This window comes from Dromaius novaehollandiae, chromosome 1 (genome assembly GCF_036370855.1).
Source record: "Dromaius novaehollandiae isolate bDroNov1 chromosome 1, bDroNov1.hap1, whole genome shotgun sequence".
Taxonomy (NCBI): domain Eukaryota; kingdom Metazoa; phylum Chordata; class Aves; order Casuariiformes; family Dromaiidae; genus Dromaius; species Dromaius novaehollandiae.
The window spans coordinates 26484376-26498321 of record NC_088098.1 but is presented as its reverse complement, the minus strand read 5'-3'; the positions used below and the strand labels follow the sequence as shown (position 1 = coordinate 26498321).

The window sequence follows — 13946 nt, the reverse complement described above, 5'->3', positions numbered from 1 at the left end:
CACCGCTCCCTGTCGCAGCGCCCGGCCATTGGCTGCCGCAAGGGCCCGTCGCTAGGCCCTGCCCCCCAGCCCGGCTGGCCATAAAAGCCGCGCCGGCGCCTCCTCTGCGCCTTTAGCTCCAGGTGTCTGAGAGGAGAAAGATGCATCGATTCCGCTCACGGGCCTTCACGGGGATTTCTGCCTTCGCCACCGATTCGTCCTTCGCCTGCTTTCGCCAATCACCTCCGCTGCCTCGGTCCGGGAAGTCAGCCTCGCAGAGACGTTGTAGTAAAAAGCGATCCTGCTCTTCCATCGGCTGATTGTCGCTGATACCCGGGCGGGGGGGAGCGGAGAGACCAAGACCCGGAGAGGAACCGAGGGAACCGAGCCAAGCGCGCTGCGACCATGCCCAAGTCCAAGAAGCGGGGGAGCAACCACCAGCGCGGAGCCGGTGAGAGCGCGGCCGGGGCCGGCTGGAGGCGCGGCGTGCATGCGCGGCTCGCGGGGCTTGTGGGGCGCGTAGTCGGGGGCCGCGGCGCGGCCCGTTGGCGCCTGCCGAGGCCGCGGCGGCGGGAGACTACGTTTCCCGTGGTGCCGCGCGCCCCCAGAGAAGGCGGCCTTGGCGGGTTGGGCCGCTGCCCTGTCTGGCGGCGCCCCGACTCCGCGCTGGGGACGTGCGGAGCCCGCCACGGCGCATGGGAAGGCGGCCGGGCAGACAGGCGGGGCCGGCGGGGCCCCCGCTGCGGCGCCGGGCCGGAGCCGGGCGCTGGCTGGAGGCCGCTGCTGGCAGGAGCCTGGCTCCGAAACCGCCAGCTCACGCTGCCGGCGCGCATGCGCGGGGAGGGCCGGCCGCGCCCGGGGCGCCGCAGGCCGCTCGGCGTGAGGGGAGCGCGGCCGCGGCCGTCGTCAGGGCGGGCGCGGCGTCACTCACCACCGCGGCGTGGGGTGTGTTTGAAAGGCCGCCTTAGACTAAAAGGGGGGTCGGAAAATGAAGACTCGTCAGTTTATCAGCAAATACCGATCCAGAATTTGTGCGGAAAATGAGAGGCGGTCGCGGCGTGACACGTGGCAGCCCGGAAGGGATGCGATTTTGTTGGGTGGTGCGAAATTTCACTTTGGGCTATAGCAGCTGGGAGCAGCTTCTGCCCCTCTTATAGTCAAATATTTAGGAGGTGAGCAGTTCACTGAGTCTTTCTGCAGCTGCTGTAGTTTTAGCTTGTGCTGAGCTGCCTGTCCTTGTTGCCACTTTCCTGTTGAAGCTCCCCACATGACAACATTAGAAGCACAAAGGTGGTCATGCCAGGGCTCCAGGGTCCCAGTTTCTCAGGCCACACGTTGGGCAGTGTTGTCTTTGTAACTACAGAAAATGTGGAGAGCATGGTGAGTGGTTCAAATAGATGGTTTTATGGCCAAGAGCTTCAAAAACTCTGAAGTGTTTATTTAATTTATTGGACCTTACTTCCAAGTTGTAGAAAACACTTGGACAGTGATCAACACAAGGTTGATTCTGCCTAGATAAAAACACTTTGGTTTCTTGGTAGTCAGGAAGCCTTCCTGAAGCTGGTTAGCATGGTGCCCTGGCTTCTTAAATAATTTAGAATCAATTGTACTACAAAATTAAAATGGAAGAGTGGAATTCTGAGTTCTGTAACAAAATTTGGGAGCTGTGGAGAAATACCATATAAGACTATTCTCTTATTTTGGTAGACCCAAATTAAGGGTGAGGATAAGACAGTTATATTAAAAAAAGAAAACAAAACAAAAAAACAGGTCAAAACATCCCCAGCTCTTAACACAATAACAGTAAGGTACAGGAATAAATAATTATTCCTTTTTATTTATATAATATTTATAAATAAGATACAGGGATAAATATAGGAAAAGATAAAGGAATGAAAAATTCTGGAGATGAGCGTTAGTGGAAAAAATGCTATTGTCATCAAAAAAGACTGAAATTCTTGAAAAGAGGCCACTCAGAATGTCTTGTTGGCAGTATTTGATTGCTGCTGTGACTGGTAGCTGTTGAAATAAATGAAATGGAGGTCTTTCTACGCAACTGTTTTAATTTGATATACAGAAACCTATTCAGAAGGTCTACCAAAAGCTTAGGAAGGAGAAATGGGGTTTGAAGGCACTGGTTGTTCTTGATGCAGGTTACATAGCAGTAGGAATCAGTAGCTTTGCACAGCATGTCTGCAGCAATCCTTTGCACCTTAGTCTTTCCCTCACTCCTCTTGTACACTCATTCTAGAAACATTTCTGTGTAGTTAAATCCTACTACTTGCAATGTTCCATGAGCAGCATGTAGTTTTTGAATTGTGCTTTGCGTACTGAATTCCTAGGATATTTAGGCTATGAGTGTTCACAGTCACATTCTCTAATTTCTCTAACCCCCTTCCCTCCCCCAGTGTTAAGAGGAAAACTTTTTCCTGTCAGAGCATGTGATGTTTTGGTTTGTGGTTGTAATTCAGTATATTAAAACTGAGGTAATGTTACAGACTGCCTTTGGTAACACTTGCCTACAGTGTTAAGATTGAAGGCTAGAAGGATTGATGAGAGCATAGGATTGGATGGTGCTGATGATGCATATACTACACTTAGTCCAGTCCATTGTGCATTGAACTGTGTGCATTGTATATTTGCTTAAATATGTAATTTATGCTGGCTTTCGAAGTCCCCCAAATTAAAAAAATCTGCTGTACAGTCTTTAGGTAGCTGGCTCTAATGGTTAAATTAACATAAAGCTATTTTTAAAGAATTAGTCTACCAATACTTAGAAAACTAGGTGAGTTCCTCCCTACCATCACTGTCACAAAAGATCTTCTAGAATGGAGCTGGGAAGTGGAGTCATCAGAACAGGTGGGAGTAAAGGAACTGACAGAGAAAGGAAATGGTGATCTGTGCCTGGTCAGGCAGAGTGAATCGGGTGGGAGGGGTCTACTCCTGGAATTCAGATCTTCCTTTTCTCTGTGAAAATGACCAAACTATTGTATTCATATCTTTCTTTAAGGTGGTCAGCCCAGAAATGTGCAGCCTTTTAGTGATGAAGATGCATCAATTGAAACTATGAGCCACTGCAGTGGTTTCAGTGATCCTGCTAGCTTCACTGAGGATGGTATATTCTATAATTTTGATCTGTTCATGTTGTTGAAAACATAAAATCTGATTTTAAGCACAGCATTACATCTCTTTTTAAATATTGGACTGTAAAAATCCTTTAGGTGTAAAATAATGGCTTTCTGTTAATCAATATATGACTGTTAATCTAGTATGTATGTTTTTATATTTGAAGTACATATGGTAAGAACATGCTTCAGATTTCATGAGCGTCTCTTAAAATTATTAGGCTTCTTTCAGTTATTCAATGCTGACTTGTAGAGACAAAAAGAATTTTAAGATGCATTACAAAACACTGATTTTGATACCATGTAGTGGAGGTAATAGTAACTGCAAAAGGATTTGAGATGGGGTGAGTCATGTCTGCTGGTTTTGAACTAGATTTGTACTTCAGGAAACTCCTCTGTGGAAGCAGCAGGCTATCTCGTCTTCCATCTTTGCAACCTGGGCAGTTGCCAAATGTCAGTCTGTTGTGGGGAGGGGACCTGACAGCCTGTTACTGCCACAGGGGGATAAGGGTGGGAGACTTCACTGAATACTTGCAGTTCTTAACTTAGCTGCTGTTGCAGAGACAGCTATGAATGTTGGATAGGACAGCCTGTTCAGGTGGCACTCTGTTCGTGAACAGTGAGTACTCCAGGCATGGGTAGTATAGTGGACTGGATGAAAATATTTTGCTGAGTGGATTGGTTGATGGCTTGTCAGTTATATCAAGATTTATCTAACACCTGGCTAGGTTCTGCATTGCTTCTCAGCGCATGTAAGAAGCAGGTATAGAAACAGCACATCTCTGAGGTTTTTTTAAAGTATTTTTAAGGGGCAGTTAATTGTCATAGGCTGAACAACATTTTCTTGCTGTAACACTGAACAATACTGTTGCTATTGTCTGTGATGTTATTTTCTTAGATAAATATTAAAAAGCTTTAGTGTCAGATACTAGTCTACATGCTAATAAAATGTCTTGTATCAGTACGATTAAATTTTTCTTTATGCGTTAGGGCCTGAAGTGGATGAAGAAGCAACTCAAGAAGACTTAGAATACAAACTGAAGGGATTTATTGATCTTACATTGGACAAGAGGTATAGTATATTTTGAGAAAACGCATTCTCATGTTTGCTTGCTTCTTCTGATATGTCTACATGTAATTTTACAAGTTCTAATTTCTTTTCAATTATTTCATGCTGGGGAGACTTGCTTTTACTTCTGGATTTGAAAAGACCTTTCTCCTTCCACCACATTTTTGAATAAGTGAGAATAAGGCTTTCCTCTCCTAATAACTTGAAGAAGTGACTTTATTTCTAAGCTGGTGTGCTATCATGAGCTTTGCAATGCATAAGCAGGCATGTGTGTAGGCTGCAACCTTGATTTTCTTAGGAGTGTGTTACTCATCTGGGACTAGACAAGGGTAGATTACTATAAAAACAAATGCTGAGCTTTAACTGGAATTGATTTCAAAAAGTAGTCTTCTCTCTTCCAACAGTGCAAAGACAAGACAAGCAGCTCTTGAAAGTCTGAAAAACGCTTTTTCTTCTAAAATCTTATATGAATTTATCATGGAAAGGAGAATGACACTAACTGATAGTATTGAACGCTGTATAAAGAAAGGTAATTAACACGCTTGCTCTTAGAAAATAATGCCTATGAAATGGCTCATTGTTTAAGAGGAATTAAGACTTCCTTTTTTAGAGCACATAATAGATTAGTTATGTTAGCAACTTTTCTTTTAATTAGGTGTCACACTTTTTTAACTGACATAGAAAATTAACTGAAATTATATCCTGTCTATACCTTCTTTTAACCTGTAATAAAAATGAGGGAAGGTGTATTTCTTGCTGAATTTCCACTTTCAAGTCTTCAAACTTACAACTTTAAAGTTCTGTGAAGGAATATACAAGGTGATCACTCATCACAGTATGTTAACATCTAGGTAAGAGTGATGAACAGTGTGCAGCTGCAGGACTGGCATGTCTTCTGTGTGTGCAGCTGGGGTCAGGAATTGAAAGTGAAGAGATATTTAAGACCCTTGGACCAGTTCTGAAGAAGATTGTTTGTGATGGAGCAGCCAGTATCCAAGCTAGACAGGCTGTAAGTGTAAAAAATTAACTGTTTTGCTTGCCAGGAAGGGACAGAGGACAATTTTAAACTATCTCACTGTTGTGTAATACAGAACTAAGGTTACTACACTCATGTAAACTAGTAGCATTGATGTAACTTACCAGTGAGGCATAGCAGTTAGCACTGGTTTGAAAAGCTTCATACAGAACCTAAAAGTTAAATGTCATTCTTACCTTCAACCTGGGAAGTTCAGTCGAGCTGTTAAATCTAGTATTTTTGTAAAGCATTTTAACTCTCACTATACTGCAGTCTCCTTACCCCAGTTCTGAGGGCTGTGGGACAGCTTTACAGGTTGTGAGTTCTTTCATGGCATGCTGTTAACTTTGTTCTTGGGCGACACTGTTGAAGTGCTATAGAAAAGCATAATAAAGTTTTTCCACTGACTGTTTTTGGGTATACCATCAGTATATGCTAAAATGCTAACTGAAGTCAGTTTAAAGCCTTTGAAAAGAATTTTGTTTAGAACTTCTGAATTCTTCCCCTCACATTTACCTGTATATAGTTAGTTACTTTTCCTATTGTATTCAAGCTATGTTGCAACAGATATTGCCAGCTGTAAGAGGAAGTTTTATTAGTTGAACAGTGATTGCTTCTTAAAAACTATTAAAGTTTGTCCTAGCCTGTTTAAGTGTAGCTTGGATTGTTGTGTGATTAGCATGAATGTCACTTCCAACAGCCAGAAGACACTGGGAACAGAACACAGGGGAGTAGGAAAGGGACATATAGGTCCTTCCAGTAAAAGCTGGAAAGTTCCAAGAAAGGCTGTTGAAGTCAGTGGTTTTGATGCCATTTAATTTGTAATCCTGGGCAGAGAAAGGGAGAAATATTTCCCACAGCTGTGAATAAGTATCAATTGTCTGTTGTTATTTATCGGCATAGTTTCTGCTAGTGATTGCTAGTGGGATTTAAACTTACGTGAAAAGAATGCTCCGTGTGGCTTTTTGGAAGGGCTTTTTAAGTTGAATTAAATAATACTGCATGAAAAGCAAATGCCTGAGTAGCCTGTGTAATAAAATTATCCTGAGAGTAGACAAACTGAAAGGTAACTATTATGAAGTACCTGCATTAAACAGTGATGAATAGTTTTATTCTGCTGAGGTCTTAATCTCAGGTGTCCATTACTCCAGCTGTTAAATATCAAAGGTTCAAGCCTAGGAATTTTGTCTACGTAATTATTAATGTCAAATACTGACATTCTTTTCTCCTGTGCCTAGTGTGCAACCTGCTTAGGGATTTGCTGTTTCATTGTCACTGATGACATTACGGTAAGGATAACATTTATATTTAATCAACAGTATGAAAATATGTAAATCTTCAGCCATGTCCATGACCTTGGGATTTTTTCCTGTTCAGGAACTGTACTCTACTATGGAATGCCTTGAAAATATCTTCACAAAAGCTTATCAGCGAGACAGGGACACTAATGGTGTATCGAGTACACATAATACTGTTCTTCACATCGGTGCTCTTTTAGCATGGACACTGTTGTTGACCATTTGTCCAATGAATGAAGTGAAGAAAAAAATTGAAATGTGAGTAGCTTTCTGGAAAGCAAATGTAGTGATTGTGTGTGTGTGTGTTGTGTGTGTGGGTTTTTTTGTTTGTTTTGTGTGTTTTTTAATTCAGTGAAGCGGCATCAACAAAATTTACAGGTTAATTAAATGTGGCTAACTCTTTTAGGCACTTATATAAGCTTCCAAGTCTGCTGTCTTGTGATGATGTCAACATGAGAATAGCTGCTGGAGAAACACTAGCTCTTCTGTTTGAACTGGCACGTGAAACAGATGCTGTAAGTATAAGTCAGTCAGCAGTTAAATTTTCCTGCATTGGGGTGATGACAAGATAAATTCTCAACCTGTGTCATGTAGCATCCCTGATCTCAACAAGTGACAGCTAATCCACTGGGTATGTTCTTTGTAGGGAGACTGCTTCAATTTAATTGGGCATGGCAAAGTTTCACAGTGACTTGTTAATGTTTTCACACTAACTTAAATGGTACAAAACATGGCCAATCTAATAAAACATTAAATGATACTTCAGGGCATACTAGAAGTGTAGTGTGTGAGCTGTAATGTCTAAATCCAACACCAACTTTTTAAAAAGAAAATACTTTCTTAGAGATGTTTCAAGACAGAACACTACTGTACTTGGAGCATTCATTAGATACTTCAGTTTTCCAGAGACAAGTTCCAGTCACTGCCAATGTGCATGATCCTCCTCTCAGAGCTAATACCCTTGAGTAGAAACCATGGTGGCTTTTAGCATTGTTTTTTCAGTGTCCTTATTTGGGTATCTCTAGAAGGATTGGCTAAGTAATATTGCATGACACTTTCACAGCATTTGTGACTATTTTAGAGCCCATTGTAATTTAAAAGGGAGGAATTTTGAAGGGAGTTAATGTATGTACAAATACCAGTCTTGCTATGTTTAGTGAGATTTATTGGGGTTTGCTTTTGAGTCAGATAAAAAAAGCTTCTTGATATTACCTCATACACAGCCAAACTTGACTTTACAATCTCTATTATGTCTTACTAATTTCTGAACTGTTTTCTTGACAGCACTGAAGAAAGTAGTCACCACTTATCCATGGCACAGTTTGAGAGCTGCCTGAATGGCTCGTAGCTTGATCAAGGCTTCTGTGCTTTGCCAGAACACTGTCCAAAATGAAAGGATAACTCCAACTGAGTCAGGATACACAACATGCTAACATTGCATAATTTGAAACAATATGCTGAGACTTCTGTTTAATTTTTAAACAGTAGGGATTTGAGTCTTGGCTATGGAAGCCAACTTTGAAAGAAAGGAAAATGATCCCACAACTTGATCCTTCACTTGGTCAAACTGACTGCAAGTGACTAAAAACTTAAGCTGCCTTAAAGAATAAGACTGTAGTTGCTCAAAACCTCTGGTTAAACTAATTCTGTTTACACGCTTTTAAAACAAATGCTTTCTAATTTACCACCCCATACAAAACTGATGACTAGATATTTTTTACTGTCAGTCTAATGGTGTCTCTCAACCATCTCCAAAGGCATGAATTCTGTGCTAATTACCAGCTTGTTCTCTCAAAATGCTCTCAGGTTGTCAACAGGACTGACAGCAAGGTTCAACAGATCAGTTAGGCAGTTTGAGCGGCTTGGAATTACGGAGCAGAACAGACTGACAGGTATATATGTGCACTGAGGGAGCTCTACTGTGTTTCACGTGGCTCTGACTGTCCGCATAGAGCTGAGAGTATCCGTCTTGGGTAAATGGATCCTGGTGACTTGATTCTTACCGACTTAAGCATACTGCAGTTAGAACTACAGAAAGTCACTCACCTTATCTCTTTAAATATCAAAATGAAAGATCACTAAGTTGTAGAGGTCTATATGCCCAGAGTTTGAAGAGAGATCAGTTCTGCAACTTGCAGGGTGGGATGTTAAGTCCAGAAACTGAAAACTGTTCTTTTTTGGACTAGGATTTCTTTTATGAAGATATGGAACTTCTAACAGAGAAACTAAGAGCTCTAGCTACTGATGGAAACAAGCACCGAGCCAAAGTAGATAAAAGAAAGCAGCGATCAGTCTTCAGAGATGTTTTACGAGCTGTTGAGGTGATTCTTATGTCTGTCTTTGACTACGTAGATTGTAAATATGTAGCGTGTAATATGAGAGAGACTTTCACACATTTGTATAGAACTACTGTTTCTGTTAAGGCAGCAGAATTAAAAAATCTACTTTAAAGAAATGAGACTTCAGATTATTCTGGTTACTAATCCTGCCTTTACTTTAAATATAACTGCACTTTTATGAATATAGAGCAAACATTTAAGAAGTCAAACTTTATTTTCCTCTAGTCCAAACTTTGACATCGAAGAATACTTGAAGTCCAAACATTACAGTATAAATAGTAAATTCTCCCTGCTTTTTTTTGTTTTTTAACCATACTCAGGCTTATTTCGTACAAGACTTTGTATGACATCCAAATTAGCTTCCTGAATTTTGTGAAAAGGCTTACTTGTAAAAACTTCCACTGAACTGCTGTGCAAAATAAACAAAAAGCAACTTGGTAGTATCTTGTTGATAGTAAGATGTGTTTCCAAATCGCAGTTCTTATCAGGGCTGAAGAACTATTTGTGTGGGGTTTTTTTCTGCCCCCCCCCCCGCCTTTCCCTGCTGTCTTAATGTTTGTGCAGTAATCTTGTGCTTCTCCACATCCAGATTAACAGACCAGTTTAAAAAAAAAAAAAAAAAAATCAGTACTTTATAAGATTGGATGATGGCATGACTTCTCTCTAGCAAAGCTGCTGTAAGACAAAGTCAAACTCTTGTTGCATTACTGGATTATTCATTATCTTACTGAATGAACTAGTTTCTTGATTTGTCAGATACTTAATTTTTATCTTGTCATATGGATGAGAGTAACTAAATACTAGCTGACAGTTAGAACAGTTTAACATCTTGGAGAAGCTAAAGAGAAGGCCTTGGAGTGATGTGAATTCACCTTTGAGACTTGCCCTGTAAAAAATGAGTCATGAACACTTATTACATTCCATTGTCCCAAATGTAGCTTGCTTCAGAATACAGCACTTGAAAGTGTTAAATTAGGCTGACAAACTGACTGAAGGGTGAATCTTGTACTCAAAACTGATTTTTTTTCTGGAGATTAAGTCCAATTCTTGTAGTCAAGTTCAAGATGAAAAAGGTATGTGTTTGTGCTGATCTTAACACCTTCTGACCTCAAGAATGTCAACTTCAACTCTTGGGGATGAGATTTAACTTAAGGTATATACCAGCTTATGAACAAATATGATCTTTAGTATGTGTGTTATGTTAGCTGGGAGGTTTTGGTGTTTTGAAATATTATTTCCTTTATTTCGATTAACAATATTAATCAAAGCTCTTAAGATGTGTGCAGATCCTAATGCATAGGATTATTTTAAATTAAAACCATATATATTGCTTCCTTTAATTTTGGATAGGAGCGTGACTTTCCTACAGAGACGGTTAAATTTGGACCAGAGCGCATGTATATTGACTGCTGGGTTAAAAAACAAACCTATGATACCTTCAAGGAGATTCTGGGGTCAGGGATGCAATATCATTTGCAGGTGAGCTGCTGTTTGAAACATGCTGTTTGTTACATGCTCAGACTATCTTAACAGGAGTCGGCTTCTTCCCTGTTCAGTCTCTTGGTAGTAATTAAGACTATAAATGTGAAATCATTAGTGGAGTTTAAATAATCATTTTTGCATTAGTAGCATTAAAGACAGCACTTAATAAAAGTTTGTCTTAAAACATTTTTACACCTACTTCAGTTTGGCAAAGTAAAAGCCATGTCAGCTTTGTCCAAGATGTGTACTCTGAGAGGAAAAAAGTGAAGAGGGGGAATTAGGCTGAGCTAGAAGAACTGTCCTGGTGAGCTGGCTCCAATTTGTAGCTTGAGTGCCCTGCATTAGCAGGTGGTGGGGTTCTTCAAGAAATAAAAAGCTCAGGTTGAGTATCTCCTTAGCTCCAGCTTTTTTTCTGAATCATCATGCTCTCCAAGCAGAATGCTGTAGTCATCTGGCTGCTGTAAAGCTGGATGTGCTCCACCCTTTCTGTTCAAGCTTGTAAGAAGGAATGCAAAGTTTGAGTCAAAAATAATGAGCGTGAGTGCAGCCCAGTGATGACAGCATTTGAGAAGGGTGGTAATAAGTCTTCATCTCTCCTCTGGGAACTCTTATTCACTAGTCATCTGGTTAAATATGTATTGGAAGCAGGAACTGTAACCTAGGAGTATGTGCTCCCCTAATACTGTAATAATCACTGAAGTAAAACCTTCAGTCTAGTTTGAATTGTGTCCCTGCATGTCTAAGGGAGCCTAGGCATGTAACAGCTTTTTCAACTACTACTTTTAGAACCAGATGTCTAAAAGTTAGTGAGTTGTGAAACCATATGGATCTGGGTCCAGCTGCCTGATCTTGTGTAAAGGATGTAACAGAACATCTTGTGTAAAGGATGTAACAGAACAGTATCTCACATGCTGGGGCAAACAAAATAAATGGGGTGGCTGTCTCTGTTTCCTTAAGAGGGCAGTTCTTAGCCTTACTCTGAGTCAAAGAAGACATGTTTCCTGGCTTAATAACAAATTATATTGGGAGTCATGTCAAACTGCTACTATTACTTATTATTGAATGCTTCTTGATATTTGATAGTAGTCATCTCTGGAGGCTAATCAAAATGAAAACTGATTATTTCATGTGTTTCTCGTTATTCAGTCAAATGAGTTTCTTCGGAATGTGTTTGAGCTTGGTCCGCCAGTAATGCTAGATGCTGCAACTCTTAAAACAATGAAGATACCACGTTTTGAAAGGGTAGGTTATTGCACCTCATTATATTTTGTTCACTTAATGTACTAATGTTTCTCCTGAATTAAACAGTATTCAAGGCATGCATTTCAGAAGCTGTCATCTTAATTCTGACAGTGTCCTGTATTGTCCTGAATGAAACTAAACCTGACTTGTATTGTCTCTGTCAGCTCTTATTTTTGGCACTTCCATGGGTCACCTTTCTGCTACTGCTTTTCTTCCAGGGGGGTCAGTGTTGAGACTTGATTGCTGACTGTATCCAATTCCTGCTCCATATGTGTGAAACTTGGTCTCTTGTCAGAGCTGTAGGTTTTTGGATGGAGACGTTCAGGAAATCATAGTGACCAAATCTTTACAAAGACAGTGTCCAGAGTTCTCTGATGCAGAACACATACCAGAATGCTTTTATTCTGTTGGTTGTGAATATAATCATCCCATGTTCATACTGACAGTGTGCACTGAGTCATTTGATTCCTCCAAATCTTTTTGTTATCAAGACCTTTGATGTAGAGTATAAAACACCTACAGGAAGAAAGATACCCTTGTAAGTGAACAGACTGGATAGTTTACAGTCCCAGTGAATTTGAGTGCCCTAAGGAAGAATATTGTATGAACTAACTGTTGAATGGTACTATCCAGCTCTTAATCAGGCTTAATTTATATTGTGTCTGTATGATGCTCAAAACTGACTTCTATAAATAACTGTGCAAATTTCCTTTAAATGGATGTAGCTTAAAATTTATTTGCCCTTGGTGCAAAGCTTATGTAATACTGTAAACTTCACAAGGTCTACCAAGTTCTATAAAGATGATATGTTCAGCTGTTTCTTAGATGATGCAAAAAAAAAAAAAAAAAAAAAATTTCTGGAACATAAGCCTTTTGAACATTGCGATTAATTTCTCCTTTTATTTTGTAGCACTTGTACAACTCTGCAGCATTCAAGGCTCGGACAAAGGCTAGAAGTAAATGTCGTGATAAAAGAGCAGATGTGGGTGAATTTTTCTAGATCTTTTTTGTGATGTGCAATTTTAAGGCTTGCATAATTTAAGTATATTTGTAACTTTTAAATGAGTTTTTAAACTTTATGTAGTCACAGCTTGCACTTGTGCACTGGGATAATGTATAATATCTGTAAATATAATGCATGTTGTCGCTTAGTTGCATATATATTGTATATAGATTGGTAAGATTGGGTGCTAGGGTAAATTGTAACACTTATATGCAACTTGTTCAAAACTTGAATATATTGTAACTCAGCTGTTAATGGTGTGGATAAATGTATTGAATTGCCATGGGTCGGATTTGATTCCTTAATTTGTATTAAGGAAAATTAATTTAATTTGACCAAGTGTTTTTGGTAGCGGTGTATTAATATGGAATGAAACTTGTTCATGTGAAATTATTTTAGTAACTTTTTTAGCTCTTAACTGGTAGACGAATGGAGAAAATTCTACGTAGTATGACTTTATACTGAACGGGACTATGAAGTTCAATTACCTTCGCTTATAGTGAAGTAGTAAATGACAGTACTTGCCTCAATGTAAGATAAAAGCAAGGTTCATGTGTTCTGAAGCTGGATATTAAAGTTTTGGAATAAAAATCTTTCTCACTGTTTTCTGTCTGTCTAAATGTAATTACTACCTGAATGAAAAGCTGAAATGCTAGAAAAACCTAAGGGTTAAAACTGATGCATTTATCTCTTGCAAAACTACACTTATTTGCCCAGTCAGATATGACTGAGTTACTATCAATTCTTTAACAAATGCTACATGAAACTGTATCTTACTCTTTTTGTAAGGTGTGCACACACGCGCACACACACACACTTTTTTTACTTATGGTGGTCTGCACTTCAGCCTACCCTTGATTTGTGACAGCAATTTGTGTTATAAATGGTCAGAAATTTGTGGATTGAGTTAAACGTTTCTCAAATCTGGTATGTGAAACACCTTGTCCCTTTATCCTACAGGAGACACTGCAGACATCCTGTTTCATCATCGTGGAAACTTCTCTTGTACCCTCGGTTTTAGTCTCCAGATGACTGGAATGTGCCAATAACTAGCAATATGCCAATAACTAGCAATAATATTTCTTAGAGAGGATGATCTATTGTAAAGACAATAGATCTTAGATATCTGGAGCTTCTGAACCAAAAGATATGTAAATAAAATTGCCTGCTAGATAAATGTTCTCAAAACTGAAGGTATTCTTTGGAAAAGAAGCCAGCTTTTTTAAAAAGAAAAACAAAACCCACCAACAACTGTTGCCTCTGATAAAGCCCCCTACTAAAACATGTAATACTTTTCTTTGGGTTTTTTAGTGTCTCTCCCCCCCTTGTAGCAGAAACAAGATGGGATTACAGCAGAGCATATTCCAGTAAAAATGATGTTTGCAGTGATGGCT

General features: G+C 39.8%; 1 protein-coding gene across 1 annotated transcript; it reads left to right on the top strand.

The window, feature by feature from the left end:
• The first annotated feature begins 243 nt into the window (after positions 1-243).
• Positions 244-13157, top strand: IFRD1 (interferon related developmental regulator 1). The gene is made up of 12 exons (XM_026117717.2): positions 244-430; positions 2990-3094; positions 4095-4176; positions 4578-4702; positions 5025-5182; positions 6427-6477; positions 6566-6744; positions 6893-7001; positions 8673-8807; positions 10176-10304; positions 11454-11549; positions 12460-13157. The coding sequence occupies exons 1-12, from the start codon at positions 385-387 to the stop codon at positions 12547-12549; spliced, it is 1305 nt and encodes a 434-aa protein (XP_025973502.2). The 5' UTR covers positions 244-384; the 3' UTR covers positions 12550-13157.
• Positions 13158-13946: the final 789 nt, after the last annotated feature.

Coding starts and splice junctions, on each gene's coding strand:
- IFRD1 (XM_026117717.2), top strand. CDS start 385: ATGCCCAAGTCCAAGAAGCGGGGGAGCAACCACCAGCGCGGAGCCG. Junction 431..2,989: donor CAACCACCAGCGCGGAGCCG/GTGAGAGCGCGG, acceptor TCTTTCTTTAAG/GTGGTCAGCCCAGAAATGTG. Junction 3,095..4,094: donor TGCTAGCTTCACTGAGGATG/GTATATTCTATA, acceptor TTTATGCGTTAG/GGCCTGAAGTGGATGAAGAA.